The following is a 12,317-nucleotide window of genomic DNA, read 5'->3' on the forward strand; positions in this document are numbered from 1 at the left end:
GCAGAGTATAACCTTCCTCCACGAGCTCCCAACTGTCTTAATGTGAATGCCTTGCTGGGGGGAGGGAGGGAGCCACCTTGGTTTGACAAGAAGCAAGGCCTCCAGTATCCGGTGAGTCTTCTTTAGCATATGAAAGAACTTCCCTTATCTTTACTTCCCCCCTACCCCAAAGCATATAATCAGTTGCCCCTCACAATCCCGGGGCAGCAGGAGGCAGCAGCTCTTGCTGTCCACTGGTTCTGTCCCTGTGCTTTGATAAAAACCCACCATTTTTCACCAAAGACATCTTAAGAAGTCTTTCTAGGCCATTGGCTCTGGACCCCACCAAACCTCACCTATATTCAAAAACATCAGCGCCTGTGGTTCCAAAGCTGTGATTCTGGGTAAGCCTCTCCTGGAAGCAATTGCCAGTCTGGGGTGCAGGCCCCAGCTGCTGCTGAATGCACTGAGGCCCAGGGGGTTGGCAACCCACTGGCCCAGATGGCGCTTGCCGGCCTCTGACTCTTCTGCAGATTCAGTCAATACAAATGATGGAGAACATCACACATACTAAATCACACCGTAAATATGGTTGTGAGCATGGTTTGCTCCCCTCACTTGAAGTAATTAAAATAACTACCTCTTTGAAGCCTATACCGTGTGCCAGGATTGTACCACACGATTTCTCACAACAGCTCCTTGTGAGATTCAAAAGCTGAGGCCTCAAGGGATTACATAACTTTGGTAAGGTCCTCACCACCCAAATTTGTCCTGCCTACTGAGCATGTCCAGTCCTATTTCCTATTGCCAGGTATGTTAACTCGGGCAATTTTCCATGGGTTTGCTCAGTGGCTGAGTTGGAATTTGAACCCAGCTCTGACTCCAAAGCTTATGGTGTTGACCACCCTGCCATGCTGCTGCCTTCCCTTCTTAAAACACAGGCAACTCCTTACTCTATAAATAGGATGACATTGTCTCTTGAAGACCTTTCTGGGTGAGGAAAGTGCTTTTTATAGCTTGGGACTGCTTCTGTTTACTTGGTCTCTTCCAGCACGGGTTAATCCCGTGTGCAGCTGTGTCCTTCACTGTCCTTACCCTGTATTCGTAGGTTTCCTCCCTGCAAAGACAACTCCAGGGAACCACATGGTGTCTGCATGTGTGCCAGTAAAGAAATTTCACTCCCTTCGCTTCCCAGATCGGCCTTCCTTTCTATAAATAATCGTTCTCCTCCCTTCACTCAGGCCTGTGAGTAGTTTGGTCACTTAACCAAACACACGCACACTCACAAAGCAAGGAGAGGAGGGGTGTTGGAGGGAACAACGTGAATGACCTTGCAAAGGTGTCTAGCCCACTGCGGACAGGATTGGCAAACCTGAAACCTCTACAAATATTTGTGTGCCTCCGTATTCCTCTCCAAGCTGCCTGCTCCTCTAGCGCCAGCCTCGCCCAGTCCCCTCTGGGCTGCTCCGAGATACAAAGCCCAACCCGCCCATCTCTTTGCAAACCCAGAGAACTTCAGTCCCCATGTTGAAACTCGTCGGTGGCGGTGGCGGGCAGCACTGGGCATGCTCAGTAGCGGGGACAGGTCTGGGAGGCAAGGAAGCCGCGCTTGAAGTCGCGCTGCCCGAGGATCAGGAGGAGGCGGGTTGTGGGGTCCCCGGCTGGGGGTCCGCGGGGATCCCCGATTCCGCGCCGGGAGCCGTAATGCTCCCGGCCGGCGCCGCGGGGCGGGCGCGCGGGGGGCAGAGCGCTGAGGAGCGGGGGGAGCCGGTGGGAGAAGGGGAGGAGCGCCGGGCTCGCCATCCCCCGGCGCCGGCTCTGCGGCTGCTGAATCGGAAACCGCAGGGAGGATCCGGGGAAATAAAGACGCCCGAGAATGACCTCCAGCGAGGCCGCCTGAGCCGGGGCCCGCGCGCCGCCGCACCAGCTCCTGGCATGGGAGACCGGGGCGGGCGGCCGGAGCATTCGGCCACGCACGCCCCGGGGGCCCCCGCCGACACCGGCGCTGCCGCCGTGAATGGGCTGCTGCACAACGGCTTCCACCCGCCGCCAGTCCAGCCGCCGCGCCTCTGCAGCCGGGGCCCCGCGGGCGGTGGCGACGCGGCGCCCCCTCGCCTCCCGCTCTTGCCGGAGCTCCAGCCGCAGCCACCGCCCCCTCAGCACGACTCCCCGGCCAAGAAATGCCGGCTGCGGAGGAGGATGGACTCTGGGAGAAAGAACAGGCCGCGTAAGTCCCATCGCGAGGGGAGCGCTGGCGCGAGGCAGGCGCACCCCGCGGGCCCGGCACCCGGGAGCGGCGGGGCAGGCACCGCAGCGAGCCCGGTGCGCCTCAGCACCCGCTGTCGGGGGAGTGTACGGAGGGGGCTCCCGGGACTGATTTTTTCCCCAGGGGCGCGAAGATCGCTGCCTGAGCCTCACTCTTGCTTGCTTCAGTCTGTAGAATGGGCCGACTGAATGCGGATCCTGCGCTGCTTCTTCCGTCACGACTCTAAAAAAGGCTAGCGCACTGCCCGCCTTTCTAATTTGATGGGAAAATGCACGTGTGAGAACATTTCTTGGGGTGTGGGAGTAGGCGTAGAGCTGGAGGGACAGCCGGAGCCGCCCTCTCCCTGCTCCTTGCCCCTTTTGCTTCTCAGAGTTCGTCTTTCTGGGGTTGGCGCTCAGGCAGCCACCTTGTCCTTTGAATCGCAGAGTAGCCGCCAGTACCTCGGGTCTATTGGCAAGCTCCAGGCCTGGAGGCGTGGAGTTTGACAACCCCCCAAATCACAGCCTATTAAATGCTTTTTCTTCGCAGCCAATGAGAGGACCTGTTGGCAGCGACACACCCACTGATACCATGTGGGCTGGAACTATGTGGACCAATGAGAATTGGAGGTGGATTTTTTTTTTTTTTTCGGGAACTGGGGATGAGGGTTTCTAATGGTAGTATGCGGCGTAAAAAGCTGAAATGCGCTATTTCACAATCGAAAGCGTGTATATGATGTTAGGCTATAAAGAGTACCTTCCCCGCAGGACATTGTGAGATGAAAATTTGTAGATCGAGTTTCCAACTGGTTTTTCCTATTTGAGCCGAACCTCATTCAACTGGTTACCTCTTTCTGGGTGCCTTTAATGAAGCTTATAAATGGCAAAAGGCAAAGTTAAGTAGAATGCATACTAATTAGATTGCATTCAACACCATTGTCATATGCCTGATACTGAAATTGCTGGCATAGGCTTTGGATTTAACTGTAAAAACTTGATACCTGGCAAAGCTTTTTGTTTCTCTGTTTAGACTCTTAGGGATTTGGGGTTTTTTTTTCCCTTTTTTGCGCTCAATTAAAATCTCTGAGGCTTTGGGAAGTATCGATGTGGGACGTGACTCTGATACTTGTATTTTGTAGATCTGAAATGTTTAGGTTGAAAGTTAAAAGTCTTGTCTGGAACTTTGAGGCCACACAGCAGATTTGGCAATGGTTGTAAGGAGGACATCTACCTCGCCCTTGAATTTGTATTTATTTATTTTTAGAGACTTGTTAGAAAATTACTTTGTTTATGGACTTAATATTGATTACTTATGATTTACTAACCCATTTTTCTTCTTTCAAAACCACATTTTAGTTATTTCTCTGATCCACGTGTACAAATTGTATAACAGTTTGCGATGTAAATTGATAAAACATTGAAAGAGAACTGTATTGAGTTTTTGTGTATTACAGCTAGCGTGAATGATCAAGAGAGCATAACACCTTTTGAAGTAATTTTTGAGGAATTTAAAGGACACTCTTGGGGCGCCTGGGTGGCACAGCGGTTAAGCGTCTGCCTTCGGCTCAGGGCGTGATCCCGGCATTATGGGATCGAGCCCCACATCAGGCTCTTCTGCTGTGAGCCTGCTTCTTCCTCTCCCACTCCCCCTGCTTGTGTTCCCTCTCTCGCTGGCTGTCTCTATCTCTGTCAAATAAATAAAATCTTTAAAAAAAAAAAAAAGTACACTCTTAATAATAGATTGGAAGCATAGAAAAAAAATAATTTTGAGCCTTAATTTGAGCTTGCAAACCCACAGGGATTATTATTTTAGAATACAAGAAAATATAACTTTATACCTGTATGTTTGATGTCAGAAATTAAAGTGGTTTGTATTTTTTACAAAAATAAAAACCTTAGTTATCTTAAATTCAGTGACCAGGACACTTAACTTAAAAACTTTTAAAAGGGATTCATTGAAATCAACTTTTCATTATCCTACCCTGTAGGATATCAAATATCAAATTTTCTCAAATTTGAACAAACATTTCTGAAATAAATTTTACATGTTCTGAGTCACATCTGCTGTATTCACTATCAAAATTTCTCAGTGAAAACTAGGTTTAATATCTTTATACCTCACCTAGGTATCCTTCAGGTATCTTTTTATAAAAAAAAAAATAGTGCTCAATCAGTTCGTATTTAGGTTCTTTAATCCACTTAGGGTTAAGTATATCCCTATTTTCTAATGACAGATAGGTTTTTATGTAAGCAACTATAACAGAGTATTGGGTGCTGTAAATAAAATGTAAGAGTATGTTGGGGGTGGAAGCATCGAAGCTACGCAAATAATTCCTTCTTACCAGTTTACAACATCAGACACTAAAGTCTGCCTAAACCAGAGGTGTGTTAAAGACAGCCAGAGCTCACTTCTCTCAGATAAGCATCTGCAATGCTGATGTGAGTAGGTGTGTTTCTGTTTGGTAATATCAAGGTTAGAGTGCAGTATGTAAAATACTTCATGTATGAAAACAATGAGTGGAATGAAACAAACAATTCAGTAGTTTCTAACTGTTTTAAAAATGTAAATCTCAGTGCAGGGACTCTTCACAAGCTTGTAATCTAAACCAGTGGCAGGTTGATTTTGCTAAAGCCGTCCTTGGAAGGCTTTTCTAAGACTAACCGCTTCATAAAGCTTCCTTGATTACCTGACTTGCCTCTGCTACTCAGCAGCTGTGGGACCTCAACCAAGTTACTAGTTCTCATCTTGAGATACTGGAGTTGTCTAGGTGATCTTCAAGTGTGGTTTCTTGTACCTTTCGAATTCTGACACTTCAGAGCTGATAGTTCTTTCCACATGACTTATACACTAGTTATCCACTCTGCCACATGGTTAAGCATTTAATTATGGTTTGAAGTTTTTTTTGCCTTGTGCCAATTGTTTCAGTGTGTTATTTGTCTTATCTCCTCAATTAAGTTAAGTCTGATTATAGATGATATAGTTTTTTCTCTTACGCGATGCACCTTGGGGACATGAATATTTGATTGAGGCCACAGAGAAAAGGTACAAGTGACATTATTGCCACCTCATTGAGGTAGCCGTGTCCATCCATAAGATAGACTTTGGCAAAAGTCCTTCAGTGGAATTTCCATAAAGTTATCAACTGGGAGATTCCTTTGGTCTGCTCCTTGGTGCTTTGATTCTTGGAAGTACACATAAGTAGAACCTTACAGAGTCAGTGCATTTCCCAAATATTTTGAAACTAATAATAGTCCTAATAAAATGCTGTGAGGACCTAATGTGTTATAAATGGGGTAGCCGTTCGTACACAGAAGGGCTTGAGTTTGAAATGCAGCTGGATGGCCTGAGGCTGGTTGTTTCACCTTCCTGCTTCAGTTCTAGTATGATGAGATAGAGATAATCATACTACCTCACTGGGTTGATGTGAGGATTAAATGAGATAATGTAGATTAAGAATTTAGATTCCTGCTTGGTACATACAGAATACTGTCCACTGTTAATCCATAGGACAGGACAACTGAGTGGGTAGAAACAACCTCAGACTGACTTAGTTTAAAAAAAAATACAGGCTCAGAATAAGAAAGACCAAAAAGTTTTATTTGATTAGCCGTAACACTCAGTCCTACAATGTTTTTTTTTTTTTTTTTGCCCTTCCCCAATAAAAATAGTGGATAATACAAACATGTGGGAAAAAAGCAGTTAAAAAGTAGTCACAGCCCCATCACTCAGAGAAAACACATGTTTAAAATGTACCATATTTTACAGGTAATTTTGAATCATACTAAGATAAGATTTTGATAACTTTTATTTAAAAATAAAATTTTAGCATAAGCATTTTCTTATGGCATTAAAACGTCCTTTTTTAATGGTCGTATTATATTCCCAATATTCCATTATATGGATATACCAGAATTTATTTAACCTTTCTCTTGCAGCTTTAGGCTGTAGGGAGGGCCTCTATATCATAAACATTGCTGCAGCAACTTCGTACGTAACTCTTTCTTCAGTTGTTTTTTGTATGTTTGTTTTTTAAAAATGTATTTATTTAGAGAGAGAGGGGGAGAGAAAAAGAGAGCCTACATGTATGTGCGAGTAGGGGGAGGGGTCAGAGAAGAGCGGGAGAGAGAGAGAATCTCAAGTCGACTCCCCGCTGAGTGGGAGCCTGGCTTGCGGCTCGATCTCACCACCCAGGGACTGTGACCTGAGCGGGAAACAAGAGTCCAGTGCTCAAACGACTGAGCCACCTAGGAGTCCCTTAAGTTATTTTTGTTGAGATTGGCAAATACATTCTTTTTGGAGAAGGAACAAAAATGGCACAAAGTGGTATTTAGATGTTGCCTTGAAATGCTGGATATTTTAGATCACAAGGACACTGTTAGATGAGCCATCCTCGTGGAGGGAGGAAAAAATGCCAAGGGGATTGTTGGAGTCACCAAACACTATGCTGCAGAAAAACAAATATTTGGGCATCATCAGAATGCTGGGGGCTGAGTGCTGCCCCTCTCCATTCCCTCTTCTGTTGTGCTGCAACAAGCAGGAATAAGGACTGGATCCGTGGGGCAGCCTCCTGTGGGGTGGGCGTGGGGAGTTCTGGCTTCTCAAATCATTTAGATAGGACACTACTAGCAGAAAATGGGTGAGAGTTCGTTATGCACAGAACATAATCATGGGTACAAACTGAAGAAACCTAAGTCTGTTACCAGTTTTAGCAAGCCACCATTGTGAAAATAAGAGGTGTCAATTTTCTAAATATTGGGGTATTTAGCTTTGGCATTTGGGCATTCCGCTACCTCTGAATCGGGCTAGTTAGAAAAACCAGGACAAAAAGATAATAGGTAGAATTTTCTGGTTGTATCTGCATAGAATGTAGATATATGCGTTTAAAACAAACAACTGACCAACCATATTCAGTGCTTCTAGATAGATGGGAAATTGCAAATTTGCAAATTTGAGATTGCAAATTCAAGAACAAAAGACAAATGGAAAGGAAGGGCACATTGTTCTGTTGCTACCTTCTGGGACATGGTCAGATTCCCAACTTTGTCAATGAAGTTATGAGTGGTGCAATGCACATTTGAACAGAAGATTAAGAATTTAAGGCCCAAATGTCCAGCATCTAAGTCAGGTATCAGGGTCTGTTAGACACATGAACACTTTTCCTCAGAAGACCGGTAAGTGAATTTCAACATTAATATGAAGCATATTTGTTTGGCATGGTAACCAAAGATGGAAAGAGTGCTGCTAATTTTTAGCATATGGGACACTTAACAAGTGAATAAAGCAAAAATTCATCATGGTTTTGGAAACAGAATTAGTAGGGAAACAAAGGAGCACTGGTCTTCATTGACAGGTTTTGGGGTTTTGTTTTGTTCTGTTTTGTTGTGATAGCCTGGCTTGTGTATGTTTGTATAGTTTTAATACGAACCAAGTGCTATGAAAGTAAAAATAAATCAAGGTTTGACTTCTATGATATTTAATTACATGTGCCTTAGCTTTAATAGGTAAGTCAGCATTCACCTTGGGATGGCAGTACTCTGATTCAGAAATGGAAACTGTTCGGCGTACCCAATGTGGTGCACAGAATTTCTAAGTAGACCTTTTCTCTAGATAGTGCAGCTGTCAAGCTTGGTGTCTCGTTACTTAATTCATGCCATCTCTTAGATGCTTAGAGCTGGCTAATCATACGTGTGTGTGCGGGCGTGTGTTCGTATCCTCCGTCATTCGAAGGGGTGAGGTAATGTTATTTTTAGAGGCAGTTACATCAAAATAATGATCTGGACCTCTAGCAGATTTCTCTGTAGTTTGGAAAGAGGATGGAAAAACTCATGATAGCGGGTACTTACAGTAGTCACTTTGAGTAGTCAGAGTAGCTGTTATTGAGCAACAGCTATATGCCTGTGTTTTTATGAAAGTATGCAAATTACCAACCCCACTCTCCATTTTACAGATGGGGAAAGAGAGGCTCACAGAGGTGAAGTATCCTGCCCCAAGACCTTAGTCAGTGAATGGCAGGGCCAAAATTCAGACCCGGTCTAAGTCCATTGACAGCAAGCTGGCTTTCTTTTCTGCCACAGTAAACCTACTATTTATGTCAGGAAAAGAAGTGTGTTCTGTAAAATTTTCAGAAGAGATAAGTGTATGCAATCTGTACACCTTTGGCAAAAAGCTGATCCGTGTGTCTGTGGAAGTAACAGTGGCCAGCATTATGGGGCACTTCCTATGTGCATGCCCTGAGCTAAACACTTTATGTGGATTATCTGAACAAATACTCCCAGCGCCCTATGAGATGGGTACTGCTATGGACTGAATGCTTATGTCCCCCCAAAGCTCATATATTGACCTTCTAACCCCCAAGGTGATTGTATTAGGAGGTGGGGGCCTTTGGGAGGTGATTAGGTCGTGAGGGTAGAGCCACTGGGATTGGTGTCCTTATAAAAGAGACCTCAGAAAGCTAGCCACCCCCCCCCAATCCCTGCTTCTGCCATGTGAGGTTACAGCCAAAAGACAGCCATCTAGGAGGCAGGCTCTCACCAGACACCGAAACCTCCAGCACCTTGATCTTGGACTCCAGAACTATAAGAAATAAATTTCAGTTGTTTATAAGATACTCAAACTGTGGTAAGACAGATCCTATCATGATCTTCCTTCTTCAGGTGAAGAAATGGAGGGAGGGCACAAGGGCTCAGGGTAAAACCGTCAGAGTTCAGATTTTGACTCTGCGGAGCTAGACTCAGGACCCTAGAGGGCTCTTGGGAAGTATGAGTAGTGTTCTGTAGTGGAAAGAGCTTTGGAGCCACCAGACCTACATTTAGAGCCTCGCTGCACTTGGGTTTTTTTTTTGTTGATTTTTTGTTTTTGTCTTTGCTTTTTTTTTTTTTTTTTAAGATTTATTTACTTATTTTAGATAGAGAAAGGGGAGGGGGGGCAGAGAGCATTTTAAGCAGACTCCGCACTGAGCATGGAGCCAGATGTGGGGCTCAATCCCAGGACCCTGGGATCATGACCCGAGCTGAAGGCAGCCACTTACCCGACTGAGGCACCCAGGTGCCCCTCTGGGACTACTTCTTGAATAGAGATAATGGGGCCCATCTTATTAATTGTGAGGACCAAATGTGGAAATGTAGGTAAATGTAAAATAGAATGACTAGACACTGGTGTGTGCATAGTAAAAGAGATTTTGCTATTAACACTAGCAACTGTTAATAAAGGACATTTAATGTTAATATTATTGCTGTTACTTAGTCACAGAGGCTTTCAAAACTTTGTGAAATCTCAGAATTTCCATGAACTCATCTTGCCGGGACTGAGACTGGGCCTGAGGGTCAGGGTATCTCCCAAACTGACCTAACATCACATCCTGAGTGGAAGCTCCCGTAACTCCCTCTGATGTTTCTAGAAGCAGGACACATAGCCTGTGTCACAATTCAATGACCTCATTGTCACTTTCCTAAGTTGCCCATCGCAACTCCTGAAATGGAGTACAGCGTGCCCTGTCTGAGGGTGATATCAGCAACTTCGTGACTAAGAAGACTGTCATTTATTTTACTGCTAATCTAGTACCAGGACAAAGTTATTTTTTAAAAAGGACGTTTCTTCCTTTGATCTTTATGGTTTGATACCTCGGCCCTCGAGTGAGGCTGATAATGCACCAAAGAGATGAGAAGGGTTAGGAAAGTGAGCCCTTCGCCTTTGTGAATGCTGCTTGAATCGGACAAGGCTGCAGAATTCAGAACAGCTGCATGGAGTTCGTAGGCCTTTTTAACCCGCAGCCTAGCAAACTTTGTTCTGGCAGATGAAGAGATGGATATTTCTGGGCACTTGTTGCCTTTAAGACTAGCACATGAACCTTCTGGTGCAGCTGGCTTTGCCTCTATGCTGAATCTGGGCTGCGGGGCCTTTAGCTTGTGCCTCTGGACAGTTGAGCCTCCATGAACCTCTGTGAGCAGGGGCCAGCCTGGGCAGTGCCGGTTACTAGGAATCCTCTGGGACTTCGGAACTGACGACTCCTTTACAGCCTGAGGTAGGCAGTCCGGGAGTGAGAGAGACAGGGGTGCACTTGTGTGACTTCAAGCTTGATATGGGTCAGCGGTGTGATGAGGCTTCCAGCATAATGTAAGCACTCAAATGTTAGCTATCATGGGTGGTGGTGTTAAATGCCCTTCCTTACGCGAAGTGAAATCAGATTCCCGTAACTTCTACCTTGACCATACACTGTGTCCAGTCTCTCTTCTCCCTGACTGCTCACTAGACCATTTAAAGACAGCTATTCTATCTTGACTTTTCCTTGGGGTCCCACCGTCTGAAAAACCAAGACCCACACACTCACCTGCCAGACTCCATCATCATAGTAATTCAGTACTGGTTGTACTGGGTTGCCAACAGTAGTAAAGCTTACATGGGAGGATGGCCTCTTGGGGTTGTCATAAAGGGGATTAGATAAGTACTGACCTGGGTGACCTTGAACTCAGATTTAATAAGCCTATCAGCCCCACAGGGGCTAACCAGTTTTTATCCCTGTGCTAGACTCTACATGTAATACTTGGCTTCATGTGATTCCAAGCTGGGGTATAGACTGAAGCCAGTTGCTTGGCTTGATTTTACTCAAATACTATGGCATTTCCAAAGTCACTAAACTCTGTGTATGAATCAGAGGACCTGAACATAGTTGAAGCTGTCTGTTTACTATTCATACTTTCCCAGCTACCAATGTTTGATGAAAAACATCTAAAGACATGCTGTGTATTTAGGGGAAGGAAGGTATTATCTATTTGGTCAAGGAGATACCACATCTTGTTATCTTGTATGGAACTTTTTTACTATGAGAAAGTGGTCCAAATGTGGTTTACTCTTTGGAGTGACTGCATAATAGATCATCAACACTTTTTTTCCCCAAAGGTTTTATTTATTTATTTGAGAGAGAGCATGAGTTGGGGGGAAGAGCAGAGAGAGAGGGATAAGCAGACTCCCCACTGACCAGGGAGCCTGACGTGGGGCTCAATGCCAGGACTCCAAGATCATGACCTGAGCCAAAGGCAGACACTTAACCAACTGAGCCACTCAGGCACCCCTATCATCAACACTTTAAAAGAGTGATAAGGGGTATCATGAATAATTATGCCAGGACCACAGGCATAAACTGAGATTTTCCGAGGCAAACGACGACGGGTCCCCATGATGTGCTGGTGCAGGCTCCTACAGGCTCTGAGAGCTGGCTGTACACATTACTTCCTAACTGCATTCAGTGTCCTTGTGTCAGTAGCTTGAAATTGGCTACAGTGGGTGTATTTACGCTGTGGAAATTGGTGAACAGTGAAAATCAAGGCTTTAATTTTTAGAGAGCCAGTTACTAAACATTTACCAGTACACCACTGACTAGAAAAAGCGTCATGGGTCATGCAGAGGAAAGTCCCAGAGAGCATCAGTAATACAAGCTGAATTAATAAGGCATTTGAGTCAGAAGGGGAGGAAAAGGTCAAGATGTCCTCTGCTAAGTAGGACAATGCCAAAAGATGAGGAGTTAGACAAAGGAGCTTCATTCTCAGGAAAGCAAGTATTCTACAGATATTTGAGGGCCCGCTGTAGTGTAAGGGTGGGATTTAGAATCGCATTGTTATCTGCCTCCTTTTGTCCCTCTTAAATGCCTACCCCGAATACAGCTGGGTTTCATGCTGGATCACCCAGTAGGTAGAACAAGCAGGTGTTAGTGTACCAGCAAAGCAGCAGGAGAGCTAAGGAAAGGAGAAGAAAATAGTATACATGACTTTATGTATACAGATACATATCCATGCATGCACCGAAGTGTTAATCACAGGGAAATCATAACTTTGGGCTTCTTTCTACTCATTTTATGATTCACTGTTGTTTTTATTTCGAATGACTTGAATTGTTTTGAGCTATCTGTTCAATACACGTGGATTGGGAAACACCAACATTTCTTCTTTAAATAGGTGTTAAGTCGGGCCTCAATGAGTCTTGCACCTATCTAGGGTGATTTAAAGTTAGTTTACTGTTGGTGAAATGGCAGGGTGGAGTTGCCAGAGTATCTTCATTTCATGGTTCTGGTTAGGGCGGGCAGGTTGAAATTTGTCCCAGC

General features: G+C 45.0%; 1 protein-coding gene across 2 annotated transcripts in view; it reads left to right on the forward strand.

Annotated features, from left to right (window-relative positions):
* The window catches only part of PANK1 (pantothenate kinase 1), a 99,195-nt gene that overhangs the window by 45,238 nt on the left and 41,640 nt on the right, over positions 1-12,317 (forward strand). Inside the window, exon 1 of one of the 2 annotated variants that reach the window (XM_026481630.4) lies at positions 527-2,206. The exons of the other annotated variant lie outside the window; for it this stretch is intronic. Within the exon in view, the coding sequence (XP_026337415.1) occupies positions 1,504-2,206 (703 nt within the window). The 5' untranslated portion in view covers positions 527-1,503. Of the gene's footprint in view, positions 1-526; positions 2,207-12,317 lie in introns of those variants that run through there. 2 annotated transcript variants of the gene reach the window in all.

The sequence above is a fragment of the Ursus arctos genome, unplaced genomic scaffold (genome assembly GCF_023065955.2).
Source record: "Ursus arctos isolate Adak ecotype North America unplaced genomic scaffold, UrsArc2.0 scaffold_7, whole genome shotgun sequence".
Taxonomy (NCBI): Eukaryota; Metazoa; Chordata; class Mammalia; order Carnivora; family Ursidae; genus Ursus; species Ursus arctos.